The 23,364-nt window shown below is 33.9% G+C and overlaps 1 protein-coding gene across 8 annotated transcripts in view; it reads right to left on the reverse strand.

The window, feature by feature from the left end:
• TRPS1 (transcriptional repressor GATA binding 1) overlaps positions 1-23,364 on the reverse strand; it is a 235,974-nt gene that overhangs the window by 138,790 nt on the left and 73,820 nt on the right. For all 8 annotated transcript variants that reach the window (XM_016138170.2, XM_016138168.2, XM_016138165.2 and 5 more), the window contains one exon: positions 21,463-22,066. In XM_016138170.2, the coding sequence (XP_015993656.1) occupies positions 21,463-22,066 (604 nt within the window). The remainder of the gene's footprint in view (positions 1-21,462; positions 22,067-23,364) is intronic.

Here is a 23,364-nt window from a genome sequence, read left to right on the forward strand (position 1 = left end):
AGGTCGCCAAAGTACTACAAAGCAACAAAGTTTTAAAACAAAAAGAAAAAATGCCGCCCAATTATCTCGGCTTCCGTAACTTGGTGGAAACCTACAAGTTGCCTTTCCAAGGTACACTAGCTGAGAAAATGATCCTCTGAGCAAAAAGCAACATAATTTTATCACCGATTTACTGACTATACTTACAATCGAAGTAATTCACAATGCCATCTAAAATATATATATTTGGTGCAGCAAAAATAACAGTGCCAAGAAATAAGAAACATCATGCTCCATAATTCTGATTTTGGCAAAGAGCAACATTTTTTTTTAACACATCAAATTATAAAAACCTAAAACATTATTGAAACTTCAAGGGGGAGGAAATCTAAGTTCACTTATAAACAACACTGTCTGCCTAATCTTGTAATGTTGTTTTCATGTCAGTTATACCTATACATAGACACAACTTTTTTACAAGAGCATGGCCCAAATACTACTTTAAAACAAACTATAATACTGAATTGCGCACATACATAAAAAGCCATACCATCATCAGCACAAATGTGTGTGTGTGTGTGTGTGTGTGTGTCTGTCTGTCTGTCTACATGTCATATAGACCCTTTAAGGTCTTAGTGGATAATCAGAAACGCTGCATGTACTCAAGCTTTATAAAACTACATAAAGTCAACGAAGAGATTGTCCAGAGGCAGGGTGATCAGAATTATGGAAAGAAACTACACTCCAGCTTCCCCAAAGCCTGAAGCAAAGAGAAGAGTTGGTCTATTGCTCAAGGCCAGTTGGCAGAATAGAAAATGACAATGACCCAGGTCTCCAAAGTATCAAAACAGCAGAAAGAACTTGGCCAATGAGCTCCAGGCTCGATGGCACTAAGGAAGTGGCTGTACCCAGGTTCCCTAGCCCGAGATTTCTGATTTTTTATTGTTATTGTTTTTGCATTTCTTTCTTTCTTCTTCTTCTTTTTTTTTTTTTAAATAGCCAGCTGGCAGTCCTTAAGGCCAGAGGAAATGTGGAGAATGGCAGTCCTCCAGAAATCAGAAAACAGAAGAAACAGAATGTCATCACTTTTGCCACTCATTCTTCAAAATACCTAGTGACTCTTCACTAAGTAATAGCAACGCGATCCTCTAACTGTCTATAAAAATTTAAGACCTCTATGGAAGTTATAAAAAAAAATCTAAGCTAATCATACACTTTTAGTTTGCTCAGGTTTAGTTAGAAATCGAAATGTTTTTTTTAATGGATAAATGGTTAAAAATAGATTAGTAGCTATAACTTCATCAAACTGTTCTATGAAAAGAAAGAAATAAGATGGAGAGTGGAGGGGAAAACTGAGGAAGACAATTCCACTGCTTCAACATCTAAGGAGGTAAATGTAAAAATCACTCCGACAACATAGTATGTGTGCTGCGTCTGTCTCCACGTTTTACCTTAAATCGCCCTGCGCATCTTACTCGTCTGAGAAAAATTTACATTTTTTTTCTCCTGAATATTTCTTAACAACTGTAGTAGTTTGCACCAGTGAAAGGAAAGGCTGGTTGTCACAGTCAAGTGTATACATCAGGCCTATCCAAGAAACACTTGTTCCAAAGACAGAGAAATAAAAGATTCACCACATGATGAAAATAAGTGGCTCCACCAAGGGAATAACAAATACATCAACACGAGAGAGAAAAACTCAGTAAAACAGTTCCTAGTTACAGACATATTTTTTCCACATGTGGATTCTTCACATCTACCCTCATTCTGATCCAACGAAATTTCGAACAGACATAATTAATTTTTAAATCACTTGCTGATATTAGAAATAGGAGAGTAATCTGGCATCGCATGTCCAGATTTCCAGGCACATAACCTTTGACACAGAAATTTTACTTGTAGGGATCTAGCCTAGAAGAACGAGACATGCAATGCCATATACAGATGCTGTATTATAAAACTGTACAGTTGAAACTTCTATAACCTTATTAACTATAGTCACCTCAATAAATGTAACACATTTTTTAAAAAAGTATATATATATATGTATATATATATATATATATATATATTAGACAACACTATCTGTAACAGTGGCAGAGTGAAAACAATTGCTCCATTGAGCATCAAGAAAAACACTTTCTATCTCCTCTCTGAACCAAGACAAAATCTTCCTATATATTTAGAAACCTATTCAAGACAAATACAAAAAACAGAATTCAGAATAAACACTAGCACCATGACTTAAAAGTCTTAAATGACTTGATAACAAAATCTTCCAAATACCTGAAGCCAGTAGCCTTGCTAAGGAAGTACCACCAACCTGGTCACACCCACATATCATAGGCAGAAGAGAAGCGCCCATGACAGGCACCTCTTACTACTGATGTAACCTTCTCATGTTATCCTTGGTTCCATTTCTGTCCTGAAGGTACAGTCCATATGTTACAATTCCCTGAACTTCCTGCAGCTCTTTCAGCATGACTATGGAGAGGAGTCGAATAACTCCTTACAGTATTCACGACGTAGCAGGGATTAGAATGTTGACCCTCTATTTCTAAGAGGCTATGGTTTAATTCCATGTATGTAGCGTTTGAAATCATCCTCTTTGCAAAGGCAGCTTTGGGGTAGTTATAGAATTACTTGATGTAATAGCTAAAGGGAAAGGGAGTGAAGGAAAAATGGGAATGGGAAAGAAATGGGAAGAATGGGAAAAGCATTTACTGAGATTGTGCTGTATGTCATCATCAGCATTAAAATATTTACAAGGCAATCTGATTTTTTTCTCTTTAAGGAGACAAGAGAATGCTCATTTCTGATGTACAAAAAGGACATGACTAACTTATCAGTAATTCTGGGATAGCTTATAATGTATCCATGACAATAATGTGCTGCTATAGATAGCTGTGGCCTTTCTAAGAGTGAGCATTACAAAAATAAATATAATACCTGATTTTGAGAAAAACTTTGTGTCTGAGGCACAGACCTAGTTGTAGAACCTAACAAAATCAACTGAATGAGTTTCATTCATTACCAAATTGTCTCACCTGATCTAAGGAAAGGACAGCCTTTCAAGAGGATCTGATGTGCTGACTTTAAGATCCTGGGGTGATGAGCTATTCTAGATTTCTCAATTACATCCTCATGAGCACTTTCGTAAAGAAAACTGACATAGTACCTTTCAATAATGATGGGGAGCGGGCGGTGTTGGTATACCAAAGAAATTTCTGAGGTTTCATATTTTGAAAAAAATACCTGTGCAACAAAAAAGTTTAGAAAGTGTCTAAGTTCTAAACAGCAATTATTTTAGAGTAGAAAAAGAATATAGTCTTAATTATTTTAAAAACCATAAACCTACCTGAAAGAAATTCAATGCAAAGTTTCCAAATTAAAAAACTAGTTCTAAGAAATGATGAATTAGGTATATGATTTCAGGACCTCTCGCATAGTTCCCTGTGGAAATAAACTGATGAGGTTTATTTCTTTAATAAGGCCAATGCATGAAAATCTGTCATTTCAATAACTCAAATGTGCCAACAAAACCATACAAAAATAATCAATAGTATGCAGAGATTCTAAAGCTTCCAAAACACCAAACCATCTCTAATTTCTAAATCAGCAAGTTAAATTCATTGAGTCTTAAGTAAAATTGTTAAGTATATGTAATTTAACCCAATCTATCCAAAATATTGTCATTTCAAAATGTAATATATATTAATATAAAACTGTTAATGTGATAGTTTAACATTGTTTTTCATACCAAGTCTTAGAAACCCAAGTGTGTATTTTATGCCCACAGCACGATTCAGTTCAGACTCGCGGTATTGCAGGAGTTTAATAACCACACATGGCTAGTTACTACTGGATTCATTGCTCTTGATAAACTACTCATACACTGGTTTGTGACTCCAGTACTTTGTTCATGCTATGTGGTTTCTTGGCCTGGACCTCTCATTCCATCTTTATTCATCAAACCCAATTCATTCAGGCATCATCTTCTCCAGCCTTTGTGCGCCTCCCAGGCCAAGATAGCTGCCTGCACTCGGCACTGCTTTCTCTGCCGCTGCACTGTCTACCTTGCATTCAACCATCCCTTTACATGTCTGTCACCTCACAGACTCCTGCTAAAGGGCAAGGGCTTTCTTAGTCATCCTGTACCTCTTGACGTTTAGCACAGAGCCCAAAGCACAACAGGAACAAGCTACGTGTTCTCTAAACTTAATTACACTAGCTCTGTTTGTGGGGGGGGACAACTCACTCAACTTCTCCATACTTCAGCACAGTCACTGAAATGGTCTTGCAAATGTTCAGCACCACAGTGCTGTTCAGAGGATTAACTGAGATGATGTCTGTGAGTGCTCGGCACAATCCTGGACACCGAGGAAAACTCCATACTCCCTTCCTCCCAGAAGGCAGAAACTGACCCTTGTAGTGCCCCAGCCAAAAGTGACATGCCAGACACATGGTGTATGAAAGAATGACCAATTAATTTGTAAAATAAAAATAAACCTAGTGTAAATGTTAATCAAATGTGTGTACACACACACACACACACACATATAACACATACAAACATATGCATGCACATACATATATATGATTAAAGTTATATTGTGTCATATCATTCTTAATGCCTGGATGATTGTTCATTCTCAAAATTTTAACCTGAAACATAATTATGTACTTTTCAATATTATATATCAGCACTTTACCATCATAAAAATATGCTTTTTCTTCCTACTCTCCTAAAATTCGGTTTTCAAAATGTAACTTACCATAAAAACGTTAAGCAAATACATATTTTTCATTTCTAGTTTATCTTAAAAGTTTATGGTTCATGTTCTAACTTTTTGCATGAGATATAAAATATACCATTGCTCCAAAAAAAAAAAAAAAATGCATTGGAAGGTTTTCCCACAAATGACTATTTTATAAAAAAAATTCTATAATTAATGAAATAAAAAAAATTGTATAGCCCCATATCTCTAAACTGATATATAGATTTAATGATTATATAAGTTGAACTATACCATCAAATAAACTCCTTCTACTAACACACATCAATATAATCCCAATTAAAATCCTCTGTAAGATTGCCTACAGTATTTCAGATCGAAATAGCTTCTACTGAAATAGACTTTCCTGCCACTCTGATTTAGCATCTCACTTTCCCTTATCAGCAGATGGCAAACCAACTACTATTTAAATCCGTATGTCTTCCATAGGCACCGTTCAAATACTGAATAAAAAGACGGGCAAATATTTTAAAGCTAATCAGATTAGCCTTTGAAGGAAAAAAAAGTAAGAGAGTGAAGTTTTGTTTTCTGCAAATGACTTTTACTACATCACGTTTAAATGATTGAAGGAGTTACGTTTCTGTAACCATCCAGACAAAAATAACTGGCTGAATTAAACAAGACTACAGCAAAAGACCTTCCTGGCTTTGATTATTTCTTCACGAATTCTTGCTCTCTGCATGGATTCCAGTCCTGAAAGGCAATGAATCTGGTACCAGAGGGCTACTGTAGAGAGTGTAGGCACAATCAACATCAAGGCTAAGAAGATCAGAATAATTCACCAGCTTTCTTTTGCATACGTCTGTATCCTTTCTCTCTCCTCTCCCTCCACTACTTTCCTAAGGGTCAAGAAAACAAACAAGAACTCTGTTTGAAGAACAAAGCTCCCTGCCTTTATAGATTTTAATTCCACAGACACAATTGTACTTCTATTCATCTCTTCTAGGCAAGGAGATTAAGATGATGAGGTTGCCGTTTGTAGAACAAACAACATATGCATTCCTGAGTTCACAAAAGCTTTCGAACTCTCCTTTCCGGGTTTGTCTCCAGGAAGTCAGAGGCTGAAGCTCAAGAAATAATATCTTTTTTTTTCTTCATATCACACTTTCTAGGCTGTAAGCCTTGGATTCCCTGACTTGATCATAAAATTATTAGGACAAACAGTTCCACTGAACACTTCTTATCTTGAGCCCAGTACCCAATGTTCTAAAAGGTCTCTCTTCTTTAGAAGGAAGCAGTACAGAAGGATGGTGAAACTTTGTTTCCACATTTTAGATTCAGTATCATTCAGCATCATGCATGACAAACTATCAGCTTGGCTGTGCAGACTGGGTATTTCAACCAAAATGAAATACAGATTTAAATATTTTTTATAAAAGAATTCACATCAAAGAATTGGATTTTGGATTCATGACTTTAAAAAGTACCATAAGACTTTTAGGTTTTACTGGAGCTCTTTTAAGCCTAGAAATACACAGGCAGGTTGATTCTTTAGATTCCTGTATCAAAAAGTTCTGTCGACCCTGAGAAATCTCTGCTTTACCAGATAATTCGGAAAAAAATTCAAATTTAAAAACGGTCCAGTAAAGCTCAAATATATTTATTTTTCTGTGAACTCAAAATTGACCTGTTAATTTTTTCCAGAAGTAAGCAACTCACCAAATATTATAATCTAATGGTTATTTAAAAGAAATTGCATGAAAGGAATAATTACTTAATTTTTCAGTTCTAAAAAAGAGTATTCAAATATTAATCTGTAATTATAAAGGTAATTAATAGTAGAAAATTATACAAACAATATTGTGGTCTCATACAGAAACTAAAATGCGGTTTTCCAAGTTTAAAAAAAGTGTATATAAAGAATCCTATTTAATAAAACATTGATTCTAGACATCCTAAGAGAGTTACAGTATGGCAGGACCAATGAAAAATAGAAATATGAAAATGGCAAAGTCCTTTCTCAAGAGCTCACAATCTATCAAGGGAGAAAAATTCACAAATGGATAAATTCTAAGAAAATGTATTATTTGCTGTTTTTCTTATATCTTTGCTCTTCTGTGTCCCCAGACTTGTACAAACACCCCTTCCCTCAGAAGTACGCATACACATACTTCAATGAATCACAATTTCAGGCCCAGGGAAATCACAGAAATCCCAACATTGACAGAAATTCATATATTCAAATCATAAAGCCTGGAAACTACAGGAGTGCCAACTCAATCCCATGGAAACCTAAACCGCCACGTTTGAGACTCATCTGGTTCATTAAAAACAGAACTAAGATTTTTGGCTGAACCTGAATAGTGTGTAGTCTTTGCATCTAGTCTTAGAAATGTAGGGTGAATTTGTGCTGGTCACAAAGATGGATAATTAATTAATCTAAGCTTGTCAATCTGAATGTAAAGCTCAACTCTATTATTATGACTTTTGTCTATTTCTGAGCTTTTATACACCTATAGTTTGGTTAGCTATTATGAACTGAGTGAGATTGATTAAGTCGTGATCAGAGCTCATGGTCTTGCAAGTATGCAAAGAACCACTTAAAAGTAATCTAGATATAAAACTTAAAAGGCTTATTTCAAATGATGGAAAATCAGTACACAGAAGACATCTCCCTTTCTTTTAAACGGTTATGCTGCATCTATACAGAATTTTCTAAAGAACTTCCAAAAATTCTGTGACATCAATGGTCTGTGGTTGATTTTTTAAAATGTGTCTTAATTTATACTTATTACAAAAAAGAAAAAAGAAAAAGAATTTTTCTTGACATTAAATCAGTTAATAGACTAGTAAAAAAACATAAGCCTATCTCTCAGATCAAATTGTTTACAAGAACTGAAAGCCTTGAAGCTTGGAAGATTTTAATCAAGACTTCCATTAACCCCCTACCAATATCCCAGGAATTGTAGGAATTTTAAACAAAAGGGAAAGCAATGCTTTTAAAATGACTTCATGTAATACAGTATTGAGTATATGTAAGAGTTTTAGCCATTAAACAACAGGTGACATATCACAGGCAAGGATTTCTCTTTCTTCTCAATGACAAGATAAGACATTAAATAGGACATAAAAATAAGCCAATGGATTAAACGTAAAAGAAATGATTAGTGCATAAATCAGAAAACCGATATATAAAACTACAGTACAATAGTTTTTCTATGTAATGAATCAATCAAATTAGTGTAATACATATGGCATACCATTTTTAAATGGGTATTCAAGAATATTTTTCATTTATATTTCATTTGATCATATTATATAATGATCCTACATAGAATTATTTTTAATTTATATTTAAATAAAAGAATAATTTACATGTACATACTATACATGTTTTTATACAAAACAGTATATTTATATGTTAAAATAACTTTCTAGGGCTTATTTACACTAATCAAAGAAGTTATTAAATTCTTACTTCAGACTTTGATTTAAATATCCAACTCTGCTTTAAAACCTACTTTTTCCTTTGCATTTAGGGTGTAAATAATAAGACCCTTCAGTATGTTTCTGTGAATTTCTGAATCCTATCAATTCGAATATTTTGCCATACACAAAAGATCTTAAAATTTGATCTTGTAAATGTCAAAATAGTAAGTTGCAGTCTGCGGTGGGGCTCATCCGCTGTATTATTTTTTTTTCAGCTGGAGTAACAAAGCTCACCACCCACCTGGAATCTCTTTGGACTTGTGTACTATGACGGTTACTCCAGCTCTCCAAATACTAAAGTTCTTTTATGTTTGTTCTTGCACCCCAGTAATCTCCTGCCCCATCCGTCCACATTTATCAAACCCCAACACTTTTTGAAAACCAATGGATAAGTAACCTTTTGCAGGAAGCCTTCCTCGATGACTGAATAAAGAAGCAGTCATTTCCTCCTCTAAAAATAATTGAATAAATAAAACAAACTACTGCGTTTTGTTTGATTCGCTCCATGGCATTTTTGTTTGTTTGTTTCACTTGACACTCCATTTTCCGTACTATATTATTTATATAAACATGATCTCCCCTCCTGGTTTGAAAATGACTTAAAGAATCAGGGTCCATAGCTTGTCCATGTTGATATTGCTCCTAGAATATTTTAAACTAGACTTTCATTATACTCAATTATTAAAATAACATCAATTAATTTAGAAGTCATTCAAACTCCTTTATTTCCTAAAAGAGATGCCATTTCCCACTATCCATTAGATATTTTCATCTGAATTGTAGGTATAAGACTAGCTTCATTATTTTACACTCACAAAATAGTTCACTCTAGACTTCAGCTAATGGCCCTACCATTCATTGAAAAGCAATACAGTAAAGAATGTGAACCTGGAGGCCGGACAACATGGATCTGGCTTCACCCATTCATTTACTAGCTTGAGCAAGTGACTTAACACCTATGAGGCTCTTATTCCTCTGTAAAATAGAGTTGAGGATGGTATCTATGTCATGGGGTTATTGCAAAAATTGAATGAGTTATTACCAATAAAGAGCAGAGCCTGGCCCACAGTTGGCGATTATCAAATGTTAGCTGTTATTAGTCTCCTCTCCCAGTCATCCAAACTCAAAGCCTCATCCATCACAACCTCCTTCATCACAGTCACCCACATATGTACATTTTCCTAACTCTTGAAGATTCTACACATTTAGCATAGCTAAAGAAATCACTTTTCATTTTCACTATCCTAGTGTAGAGTTTATCACTCATAGTATAACAGATTAACCTACTAATTAATTTTCTCTTTCCTAATTCTATCCATTTATCTACCCTATCCAAGCCAACCTATGTAAAACACAATATTAACCTCATTAAAGGTTTGATCAACTTATCCTTGGCTCCAAATCTGTCATAGTTGCCTATTTCCTTCTGAAATAAAAATTTTCAAATACTCGTTGAAGGAAATTATCCTAACCTTACATCAAGTCTTAGCTCCCCGAACCACACTGAACAAACCTTTCAATCAAGCTTTTCTATTATCTATTCCCTAAAAATGTGAGAAGATAAACCACACATTGTTCTCTCACATGGCTTACCCTCCACAGAGTCATAGTCACCTGCTGAAAGCCTAATCTTTTTTCAAAAACCAACTCAGAAAACCTTTTATGACAATCATCTTCAGTCACTCAGTTGAATGTGATCTGTTCTTCTTTAAACACCCAAAGACCTCTACTCTTCTCTTACCTCCCTTATCCCTTTTAAAGAAGACTTTTTTTTTTTTTAATCTTACAGCTGTCTATGTGATTGCATATTAGTTGAGGGCAAGAACCCTCATTGACCCTTTATAGGGATTATGATTCCTGAAACAAAATAGGTGCTAAATTATTTAGTGAACAACAAGAAAAGTTAGAAATCAGTAAGTATATCAGGATATGATTCTACAAAGTTATATTTTACTTTAAATTTCTATTTCCTTTAAATCTGAATCTAGGTTGGTTTGGTCTAGTGCACGTTGGTTCTTTGAAAATAAATCCTGAACCTAGATGAGTATTAATGTATTTAAATTTAGACACAATCAAATTTGCATTCAACCCTCTCAATCAAAAGGGCATTTTGTTGAAATTTCATGATCTGTAAATACAACTAGTCTTCAGTCTTATGAAAAGACTTTGCATAGAGCAGCAAGATGCTTAGAAGAAAAAATAAAAATGGGGTTTAGAATGGTTTTCCACACTTCCTTTTAACACCTGATTTTCATTCTTACCTTACAAAAATCTATGCACATGACCTTGAGCAAATTAAAATAAATTCAAATATTTTAAAATAGAGTTTGTGTGCCAAATACTTTACTGAGTAGTGGCATCAACTTTATGTGATCAACAAAATATATTGACTTTAAGAATCTTTTTGGAGATAGCTACCTCGCTCTATATATTAAATATATATTTACCTTGAAAGACTCATTTCAATGTAGTACATATCTTGTAAGACTCATTTCAGTACATAACAGTATTTAAATATTCTATTTCATTTTTATAGTTAAAAGATTCCTTAGTCACCTTGACATTCAAAGTCAAAATAGACACTTGGCTGATTTTTTGTTGGTGATTCAGAAATGCACCTTATTCAAACCATCATATTACCTTTTTTCCCTATAATAATATTTAAAAAGAAGTTAGAGTTTCTATATCTTAGCTACCACTGTGAGGCAATTCTAACTAATGAAAGTCAAGAAATGATACTCTTTTCCGAGTTCACAAGAGCATGTGCACACAGGCCTGGTAAAGCGACTTATACTTGCCAGTAAAATCCATGACTGTGTCATCCCATGGAGAAACTTGATTATAGGAAAACCAATTCAAACAATTTAAAAAACTGCGAGCAAGATACAATTATTTAGCTACAAGGACTTTCGATGCAGCACTATTTATAATAGCAAAAATCGGAAGTAACTTAAATTTCCAACAATAATGAATCAATAACCATTTTTCTAGTACAACTAGTAAAACATACAATAATATGAAATACAATGAAGCCAATAAATGTGATATAACACAATATACACTAATATGAGAAAATGTTTACAATTTATTATAAAGTAGAATTGAAGGCTATTTTATAATAAACAAATTTATGTCTGTATGTCTATGTGTGTGAGTGTGTATGTGTCTAGAAAGGAATATGTTAAAGTTTTAAGTAATCATTTTCTTCTTTTTTATATTTCCTAAAGTGTCTACAATAAACATATATATTTTAATAGGAAAGAAAATGCCAAGAAATATTAATTTGACAATCTTTCCTCTTTGTGTAGAATCTTCCCAATTTCTTTATCTATTTCATCCCCTACCTCACCCAAGAGGCACCTCCTTTCCTGAAATCCACAGGAATTGAGCAGAAATATGATCATTTTCATCATGACCACCCATACTTCAAATAATTCATATATGAATAATGAGATATGAACTCTGAAGGACCATAAAGAATCTCAGATAGGTTTATAGTTTTAAGAAGTAGTGGGACAAAAGTGAATTATTCACATCCATTTAATAGAGTTTGAATGATTCACAGCCAATTTTATTTTTATAATTGTAATGAAACAGCTGGGATTAGAGTCTATTCATGGACTCATAAGAAATTTGCACCCCACCTACTAAAATTAGTTTCTGCATCCAAAATTCTGATTTGAACATCTGACTGGGAACAAAACAGGCATCATTGCTCGATGCCAAGAAACTGAGTAAATAGACTTTAAGCATGTCATATTCTCACCAGCATTATTTTATTTCTCATCATGCATACTTCCCTTTATCATCATTCATAAGCAGCCCCTTAAAAGCATGATTCTTTGAAACAAAATTGTTTTCAAAGAATGAGTTTTCTTATGTAAGAAAAACTCAAAGAATATAATCATTGAAGATTTCAGACTTTATTGTGACAGTTGTTTATAATTTATGGATTCTCGGCCATTAGAGGGAAATCTGATTTAAGAACATGTGTATCAAATATAGGATATCTCTTTGGAAATCAGCATCGCTAAGTCTAAAACTATAAGAATTTTGCCTTAAGGTTGCTTCAGGTATCTTTAATCCACAGATCTAAATGTTTAAGATTTTACAGAAAATTTACTTGAGCTCTAGAATGTGCAAGTTTAACGAGATGTGAACCACTGTATACTTCTCTATATATAATTTTCCAAAGAAGGAAATAGTGCATAAGGATTGAGTGACTCACCCAGGGTCACATGCTAGTTAGTCACAAAGTGAGTCTAAAACACAAAGCCTCCTTTCCTTCAATCTAGTACTCTTTCCACTACATCACAAGGGAAGAGTAAAAGAAAACATGAAATATAATTTTACCGGAAAATAAAAACCAGTCAAGCCTGAATCACAGCCAGAGACAACGTATTAAACATGGAATACACCCACTTTCCAAACCCAACTGTAACCTCCAAGGGCCAGGCATACTACTCAAGAATAATTTGGATACATTTTGAAGTCTTCAGAAATATTTAAAACACCTGTGAATTGGAGGAAAACTGAATTTTGATTTGATTTTTAAAAACATATTATATTATTATGTTATATTACATTATATTATATATAATGACATAAAGTTTTGATTGGGAAATTAACTAGTTAATTTGCAGACCATATACTGTCCATCTAGACAAGCCATGTTTTTAAATGCTCTAAATTTCAACAGTTTCTTGAATTATCAGGAAGATTATAGGTTGTAAATTTCTGACATCAAGAAGAAATAGATAAACCAAACACGTGTATCTCCTAAAAATATGGCCAGCATTGCTTCAAATGTACCATGCTTCACACACAAAAAAACAAACAAAAACAAAAACAAAAAAAACACATGTTTCTAAAATAAAATAGAAATAAAAGTGTTTCCGTTTTTTAATGTACGTACCAGGAAAGTAATTTTAAAAGTTCCATACTGAGATTTTTTTTAAAGCAAATAATTATTTTTAAGTGAATAGCTCTCTCAAATATAATATTTGACAATTTTTAGATTCCCATTTATAAAAGCCTGTCTTAAAACGTACATATATAAATGACATCATACATGTTTTCATAAATGTTATTAATTGGTAAAGAATAGCCCAGAACTGTATAGACAGCATATAACAAGCACAAACTCAATGTTAATTGAGGAAGTTCTTTCTCTGTCCTTTTAATACTTTATTAGTAATGAAAGAATATGCTGACATTCTGAAAATCCTATGAAAGAAAAATATTCCCTAATGGAATTAATATACTTTAGCAACAAATAAAAATAAAGATCCTTAAATTTCATATTTAAAAAAAAAGTTATTTTTTCTTATAACCCCTCTAAGCCCACACCATTACCCACCATATCCAACGCACAAGCAACGAAGGTAAAAACTTTAAACCTGAGCTGAGAAATTGTGAAGGTTAGCAAGATCATTGTCCATGGAGGCAAAATAAAAATGAGGAAAAAGAAAAATGTCTCCCTTGAAAAAGGCAAGTCTAGCTGAAGTGATTGCTTTCACTTACGACATATGACTCAACTCTGCTTTGGAAAACAGGTCCGGCTTAAAGATAAATTTCTCTACAAAATGAACTCTGCTGCACATTCAATATCAGCAAAGCATACCATACCATATACCTAGTGTTTGGGCATTTTTTATATTTCATATACATGATAAAACATAGATCTTAAAAATTATCATTTGCTTTTCCTTTCATTATCTGCATTCATCATTACATAAGTCAATTTATAGTTTAACGGTTATTCCTTAATTAAATATTTCTAGGCTATTATTCTTTCAGCATTATTTATGAGCCAATTTATTTTATATCTTAAAAATGACCCTTTCAGATGACAGTGACTTGGACATTGAACACCATTTGCTATCAGTCATGAATTTTCTCATTTACATAACTGAAATTATATTATGAGAAAGTATCTTAAGGAAATAATAAAACGATGAAATAATAAAAGGTTTGTCAAAATTTCTTTATAACTAAAAATTGGAAGTTGCCTAAATGTTCATCAAAAGGGGCCCTGTTAACTATATTATGATATAGATATTTCATGGGATAAGGCACTAAAATAAACATTGTGGGTTACATTTGTTGACAGGAAAAGATGTCCACAATACACTGTTAAATGAAAAAAAAAATTGCAAAAGGGTGAGGCACATGATCCTGTGTGTGAACAAAATATGTATTTGCATACATATAAAGAATAAATTAGACACTAAAATATAAAAAGTATTTGTTGCTTGGAATTTATGAGTGGTTTTCATTTTCTCTACATTGTTCTGTATTATCTACCTCTTTTTCAATAAGCATGTATGACTTGCACACTTTTCAAAAAGCAATTTTTCTGTTTGATGCATAAAACACTTCAAAAGTATATATTTGGATACAACAAAATATTCTGAAATTGTAGAAAGCCATCCAAGCAATTACTAACAAACCACTGAAAGTCAAAGGAGACCGTGCATGGGTTAAGAGTATGGACTCTGGAGTCAAGGCAAGAAGGTCAGAACTGCTTCTCTGATACTCTAAGCAGTGTGACCTTAGGCAAGTTAGTGCATCTCCCTGCCTCAGTTTCCTCATCTAAATAAAAGAGTTATAACAGCTTCAATCTCAAAGAGTTTTGGTGAGGATGAAAGGATAAGTAACAAGTTAATGGAAAGGCAGTAAATTTTTCATTCTAGAAACTGAAATGTGGGCAAATGCAATTCACTTAACTCACACTGTCATGGGTCTTATGACTTTCTTCGAACAAATTATTGTTTTTATCAAAATCTATTTTTAAAATCTTTTTATTTGTATCCAAGTTCTCATAAAAGTTGGACTCATCTATTTTTAATTGTTAGTAAACTTATAAGCGTATTTGCCTTTTAAAAATATATCTATGTATCTTTAGCTTTTTCTGATATCATAAGGTTACAGGTAGATAAATTTCCAGGGTATGAAATGGTTTATCCCCTTAATAATTAACATGCCCAAATTGAATCTCCTAAATTGAGAAACTATTTTTTGTAGAGGTAAGTTAATACGTAGTTATGTGTGAGAGATAGATGATCATTCTGACATGAATAATGACACCAAATACTCAATTTATCACATCATTAATGTGCTTAGAAAAACAAAAGATTCCTTAGCCTTACTTTTAATCACTGATAACATAAAAAAAATGCCATAAGATAAAGTATTGTGAATTTTTTCCAAAATAAAGTCATATTCTGGGTTCTATTTTATTTGTAAATTATTGATAATTATAAACATCTAGAAAATGAGAATGTTGCTTCGCAGAAATGAAGGAAGGAGGTTCTTCAGACTTCACTGAAACTACTTACATCTCCTTGAACTAATAACCCAAGCTTGCCAAGCTTCCTTGGATTAACTGGTAGACCATTCTAGTCATCAGTGTCCTTGCCTATAATTACTTAATGAAAAACTTCTCTAACAGCATCAAAGGGAAGGGAAAACAAGAGAATACGGTAATGGAAACAGTATTTACTTTTTTGGTGAGAGTGAATAACAAAATACATAAAAATCCAAGACAAAAAATTTCCTGGCTTTTTAGGTAATCGACAGTTCTGTTAAATACATTCAACAGACTGGACTTTGTCAGAAAAAATACTAGTCACATCAAGTCTGTGCAGCTCATGGCTGACACACTTTTGAATCATTCTGTGTCTGTGCTCCTAAAATTTGGACCATCTTCTATATACCCTTCTCTTCCAACATCTAAGGCCGCTTAACAATGGGTTCCTTTTGGAGCCCTGTTATCTCCTGACTCATGCAGTCTGTGAAAAAAGGAAGCTCAGCAAAAGATAGTTATACAGGAAATAATTAACAGATACTGTGCTGAAGGATATCGTTTCACAGTGACTACAAACTTGCAGCCCAGTTCACTCAAAGATACATCTGCTTCCCCTGCCTTAGAAACCTGGGCCAGCAGAACTGTGCCAGACCTCACAAAAACCCTCGGTTACAAAAAAAAAAAAAAAAAAAAAAAAAAAAGTGCAAAAAAAGTGCTTTTTAAAAATACTTGGGCCAATGGAGCTGACTTATAAAACCAAACATATAGGTATCAAATTAGTTTTAGTTGTGATCTACTGTCAAAAACAGTATACTGAGACAAAAAAAAAAAAGAAAAAAGAAAAAAATAAAGAAAAAGAAAAAAGCTGTCTAGATTTTATTTAATAGAAACAATTCAAATGGTCATGTTAATAACTACACATAACTAATTCAATGAATAGATTGTATTTTTAGAGTAAATCTATAACATATTTCAATTTAAATCTTATCCATTTCTAATAGATGAACACAAAAATGCATTTATATTGGGAAGAAGTACAGAGATGTACAAGGATTGTTTAACTCTGGATATAGTCGATGGTTTTCAATAGTTTATTATTGGGCAAATCACATATCAACGGCTACCTAAAGAGAAATTTTATCAACATGACATAAAAACTACCGTTTTGTAAGCAATGATTAGGGAGATACAAACCTCCCATTTTTCCTGGTATAGTCTGTTCTCTTTGGTATTCGATATACACATATGTAAAAAATTCAAACAGGATCAGGAAAACAGTTATGTACATGAATATGACAATAGGTCAATACTAATTACCTGTTAACTGAAAAACTGCTTTTATTTTCATTAAATATGAAACAAAACAATAAATATCAGGTTTTCACTTGAGACCATCTTTAGTTAAAAAACTTCCTACGATCTTCTGTCACTGGTTGTAAAGGCATTCAACACTGTCGCTTGTTTGAACGTTTGTTTGGTTGCCAATGGACTGTCCCCAAAAGAACATTTTTGCATCTCAATAGACTAGCCGGTATCAACAATCTTTAAACTATAAATTTAACGCTGTTGAAGAAAAGGGGAAATAACATCTGCTTTGTACTGTCTTGGTATCACATTTACAAAATGAACAAATAATCACACTACTTTGCACTTATCTAGAACCCTGCATCTGAAGATCTCAAATGGCTTGACAAACATTAATTAACTAAGCGGCCCAGCACTTCTGTGAGGACTGCAGGCACATGATCCCCTCTGAGAGAGCGATGAACGGAGATGCTTGAGGCCCTTCCTTTGATAGTCTCTGGCTCAACTTGGAAAGCAACTCCAGCAGCCCATGGCTGAACATCTCTGCCAAAACCAAGCAGTGAAAAATATGCACCTTAAAACAGACAAATGTCCTAAATAAACTTACACTGATACTAAAATCTGTCCCAAAGAGATTTATTTTTCCCCAAGATACATGAATAATGTGGGCTGATAACTATGATGTTTGAACCTGGGGAAGAATCAGAGCCTATAAGCTATCTGACTACGACATTTTGCTCTGGCAAATGACATGGAGAAGTTTACCTTAATGCTGATTTGCCGATTCATTAACAAAAAATGCATGTGATACTGGCAAATCATTGTGAAATACGACAGGTCTTTTGTTTCTATTAACATGGTTATCAGTTAAAAAACAAAGTTTTCTGTTATAAAACCCAATCTAAAAAGTCAAATACAAGAATGAAATCTAGAATTTCTTATCCAGAAAATAATAAGATGAATACAGTTGCATCTGCACAAGTCTAACTAACTAAATAAATATCTTTGTGTAAATACACATTACAGAAAAAAGTTTAGAAAAGGGCACACAACTGTACTGAGTTCTGACTACACTATACAGTTTAGTTTAAAATGAGAAAGAAACGTTTATTTGAACATACAAAACCAATTAAGTTTTGCTTTTAGCATAAGCGATATTAAATATGTTAACCTCTTCACAGAGCCAAATTTTAACTTTAAATGAAAACACTGCATTTTCAAAACATTTCCAGGAAGTTTTTCATGTTTTATGAAGTTTTCATATAAATGTCAACTATTTCTAGCGAAGAGCCTAAAAGCTTTAATATTTCTTCCTACTCACAAAAGAAAAAAAAGACAATGATTTTATTAAAATGTTATGTAGTTGATATACATGAAAAATCTAATTTTCATAAAGCAATTCACAAGAGAAGGCTTATGTTAACATGCCCTCTGCCACCCAAAGCACAATGGTCAACACGGGTCACATACGCAATTTACATTTGTTAATAACAAGATCAATTCCATACTAACAACAAGGAAAAGTATAAAGGCACTCACTGATACAAAAATATATAAATGAACTGTAATTAAACACAAAATTAAAATCTGAACACTTACCTATGCAAAAGAAAAAAAAAAAACAGAATATTTCGAGTCTTTCGATCTTCTCTGTGAGTCTTATAGTTCCTTTCTCCCTTTGGGTACAGTGAAATTTCATAACTAAAGCCACTTAAAAAACATGTATCACAAAGACCAATATTCTGAAAACAATGTAATTATGTGCTTTGTGGCATGGCCCTGACTACATTCAGCCTACTCTTTAAAAATGTTTTTGTTATTTACCAGCACAGTGTTGAATTATTTTAAATTAATATTTTCTGCTGGAAAAATTTTCCATATTAATTCTTAATAGCACTCTGTATAGTAGTTAAAGAAAAGAGACAATTTGTTTACTGTTAGTTTTAGAAGCGATATGTACAAATGTATCTACAAATACATTTGCCCCATTGATGCTATATTGTATGCATTATTTAATTAAAAATCACTTTTAAAACATATTTTCCATTTCTTAAATTGCTTACTATTTCCAAATAAACATGTCAAATAGCAAGGCAATTTCAAGATCCATTCTACCATCTAAACTCATATATACATATTATATTCTACATGTATATATATTTACATAGACCACTGTAATGTCATTCAAAACATGTAAATTATGTTTGCATATTTCAATTGTATATTTATAAAATTTTACTGGACATCTTCAGTACTAACTAGACCTCTACCATTACAAATTTTAAGTATTTTGTTTTTGTGTTTAATAAAAATGATTGTGATATTCTGTTGGGTTTTCCATGACTGATGGCAGAGGAATAAACCGAGAAGTATACATTTGCTATAATAACTCTGTGAAACCAATTTGTACCACCACAGTAAATTTCTTGTCAATTTCACAATCAGAGTGGACTCTGCTTCTTAATTCTCTTAGGTATCTTAAAGAGCCGATTGGCTAAGATATGTGTACATTAAAAATATTAATTCAGTTAATAACATTAACTATTTCATGATAAATTAAATTAGCTGTATTTCCTTTTCCAAATATCCAATAAAACTGGTGACTTCCAAAAGCACTATTCAAATACAATAAAAATGTAAATTTTAAGGATTCAAATTTTACTAAAATCACAGAAAATGATCCAAGACTCTTTAAAATATATTTTTTTTTCTCTTCTTTTTTTTGTCAGCTCTTGTAATTGAGTAGATGATCACCTTGGGGATCATAAATCTTATGGTTAGGAAGTCCCTTGTTCACCGTACAACATCGTAAGCAGTCTCTTGCTAAAGGTTTCCTACTTCAGCAGCTAATGTAGAGGAACCGAAAAGACAGTTGAAATGATGCAACAGAAACTCGAAGTCAGGGAATTAAGGAAGTGGAGGAACTGAGAAAAACAATTCTTTAGAAAAGTATTATCATCCTCAGCTTGCTGGTTCAGGTTTTAGACTTCAATGCCTAATAAATGATCACTCCATTTCTTAATTCTTAGTGTATACAAATGGCAGAAAAAGTAATATTCCAAAAACAGTCTAAAAGAGTCAAACAATTTGCAATCAAATGAAGATGCCATGGATGAAAACAATTTTAAAAGGGAGAAAAAAAGGTGGGGAGTTCTAATAATAGAGAGAGGTAAGGCACCCAATTACACCATGCTCTCAAGATACAATACAAAAATTTAAAAACTTAGGACTAAATGCCATTCCTGCCTTATAACCAGAAACCATTGGAGCCACTTGCAATCAGAAGAGTCCTAACATGGTAAGAAAATAACTAGCATTTACAGTTATAAAAATGCAACTCCATATGTATTTATCTGAAAGAAGCTCCCTGAATTGAAAACCTTCGTGAAGGTCACAGGAACTATCTTTCTCTTCTTTCCAAAGTTACTTATAATAAACTTGCTTCTTCTCTGTAGGATTCATTGTTTCACAGTTTACAGGGGGCATCACCTTTTCTGCATTCAAGCCCTTCTTTTAGTTCCAGGGCATGACTACAGGCAGGAGAAATATCAGCTTTTATAATTGACAGTGACCTCTAAGGGGCGTTTCTCACCTCCACTGAAGAATACCTGAGTAGCACAGATAGGCTTCAGAGAATTGGCAGGAAATGAGAGCAGAGTGGCCAAGCAGACGTTGGAAAGAGCAATTTTTCTCCCCAGAATACATCCGGAGAGAACCAGTGGTCTCTCACCTACAGGTCAAAGCATCTGGCTGGCTAAACTTTATTTCCTAACCGGCTCTTTTGTTATGGTTAGGTGGTTTCTGATCCTACCTTAGATGCATGAACAAAGCTTGAAATCATCAAGAAACTCCAAACTTTCTGAAGAGTCAAGGTGAAATGTTAAAGCGGTGATGCCTTAGGCAAAAAGCGAGCATCACTTATTGGGAGCTTATGAATTTTTAAAATCTAAACTATTTCTTGACAATTGCTGAGTCTATACAGCATGAAGAAAGCAATCAAGGATCTTCTCTTACCCAGGTTTTGTTTTGTTCTTCCTCATGGGACTATGTCTCCCTCCCTAAAAGAGCCCTATAATATGCTCTTTATGCCCTTCACACTTAGGTCTGTCTCATTTTTTTCCCCCTCTTGCCAACTAAACATCAACAAGAATTGTCATTTGTACATATTTACACTGTGAATTTAAAAAATAAAAATAAAAACAACACTACATTTCTGTATTAACATCTCAACAAGGGCTTCGCATTCTTAGCAATTTAAATCTCTGCTCATTTCCTTATTCACCAGGCACTGTGTCACATCACCTTAAGATTTAAGGTGTGCATCCTTCCGGGAGCGTGGACCTCCCCTCTCCGAATGTGGCCTTGTTGTTTCACATAATCACCAGGAATGATTAACCAACACTGGATCTGAGCTAAAAGCAGTGACAAACGAGAGACTGCCCACCACTGTATCAAGTGTGTGTACAGGACACACAAACACACTTGAGCTATTTTCTGCCCCTTCATTCTGATAAGTATAAATCCCCAGACTGATACACATCATTTCGCTCCCCTTGGTAAAAACCATGATACTAAATCTAGAGAATGCGTGTTTTCCCCATTTTCCCTTCGAGATATAGGAATGAAAAGATTAAACCTTCCTACCCGTAACAGCGACTGGGATTCATCCTTGGACTTGTTCTCTGCCGGAGCAGGATACTGCTGCGTGAGGGCTCCAGACTTCTCTCCGCCAGCGGACACCCCCGGCAGGAACGCCTTGGTCTCCACAGCCAAGCCATAAAGAGGGCGCGCCAGGTGGGCAGCCTCTACGTTGGGGCTATCCCTTAGAGTCTTGGTCTGCTCTTGGGTGCCGGTCACAGGCGTCAGAAGCCCCAGGCTTGCTTGAGCGTAGGATGGACTGCCACGAAGGATGTCTGCTCCTCTCCAAGTCATGTTGCGAAGGTCATCACTTGAACTCTCAGTCCAAACTTTTTCTTTTAGCCCGTCCTTATCTTCTAGTTTCTCCCTCTTCACCGCACTCTCGGAAACTGGCTCTCCCATTTTAGAGTCTGGATTGAGCAGACTGTAGACTTTGAGATCAATTTTGGGCTCCTCCTTGATGGTGGATATGGCCTGACCATCCTCTTCGCCGTTGGCTGTAGTGGTGTCCTGTTCCTGGCAGTGAACAGTGTTGAAGTGTTCCAGTAGTGACTGAGTATCGGCAGCTGTGAAACTACATTGACGGCATTTGTAGCAGCTGTGTGCTCTCCTGCAGGAGAAGAAAACGGTCATGGGAAATCTAGCATTCGGAAGGGCTTTTTAAAAGAATTCTCTTTAAGCACCTGAATTTTATCTCATGCAATGGAACAGGTAGAACGAAATATGATATTCTCGACATCCCAAAATTGGAATGTAATTAATTGGCACTTTCAGTTCTACATAAAGAATGACATTCTCTTTTGTTATATTAGCAATACCAGGTATATAGACACACATACATGCATACAGTCCACCCAATTCACATTTAAAACTGGTGTGTTTGCTTTGCTATTGAATGACCTGCTCTGTTCATTTCACCATGACTGGATAATCGTTGAATCTATATTATTCAAGTAGATTTCCATGTTTTTAAACCTGTTTCCTCAGTGGAATTTCACTTTCTATTTAAACTACATTGAGATTTTTTTTTCACTATAAATATACCTCCATTTGTGATGCTGAAGTGCTTCGTACAGCTTGTACATATATTAAAATAGATTCTACCTCATTACAACGTTCTTTTCTACCATAAACTTTAAATCCATCTAGTTAATGAAATATGGTTGACTGATCTACATAATCTAGTAAATAAGATGTACTAGAAGCTCAAGATTTTGCTAAACAAATTCTATCTGTAAGAATTTATGAACATTCAACAAATTGTCTATTAGGTATCAAGAAGCATGACAAGTGCTATACAGATAAATTAAGAGTGTGCATGAATCTATGTTAATATGTGTGTGTGTTCTCTTAAAAGTCATAGAACAAGATCCTATTGTTGCATTTCATAGAATCTTCTGCTGTTAAAGACAGAAGTATAACTGTTAAAATAAGACAAATGTTTGATTAACAAAGAATAGAGGCACTGTATCCTAAAAGGCATATCACAAAGATACACAAATGATTTGTAATGAGGCATACTTGCTTTAACTAGAAGCCCTGTATGGCTCTCTAAATAAATACCATGTAGAACACTTGTACTCTATCGTGTTATGTTAGGAGTTACCAAGTTAAATAACAGAAAAAATTTTAAGAGCTATTACTTAAAGCCAGTGCAAAATGTGTGTGTGTGTGTATGCGCGCGCACGCGTGTGTGTATAAAACTGCAGATAATCATCACAATATTACTTTGCCAATACGGGGCACATATTGGTGAATAAAAGACATAGTCCTTGTCCATCTGGTGATTAGAGTCTAGTCAGGAATGACAACTTCACATCAGACTAAAATACATAAGTACAAAGAGTGACATGCTATGAATTAAATCGGTAAGATGGTAACGGGGTAGAAAGGCTGCTTAAGATAGTC

This window comes from Rousettus aegyptiacus, unplaced genomic scaffold, assembly GCF_014176215.1.
Source record: "Rousettus aegyptiacus isolate mRouAeg1 unplaced genomic scaffold, mRouAeg1.p scaffold_m13_p_15, whole genome shotgun sequence".
Taxonomy (NCBI): Eukaryota; Metazoa; Chordata; class Mammalia; order Chiroptera; family Pteropodidae; genus Rousettus; species Rousettus aegyptiacus.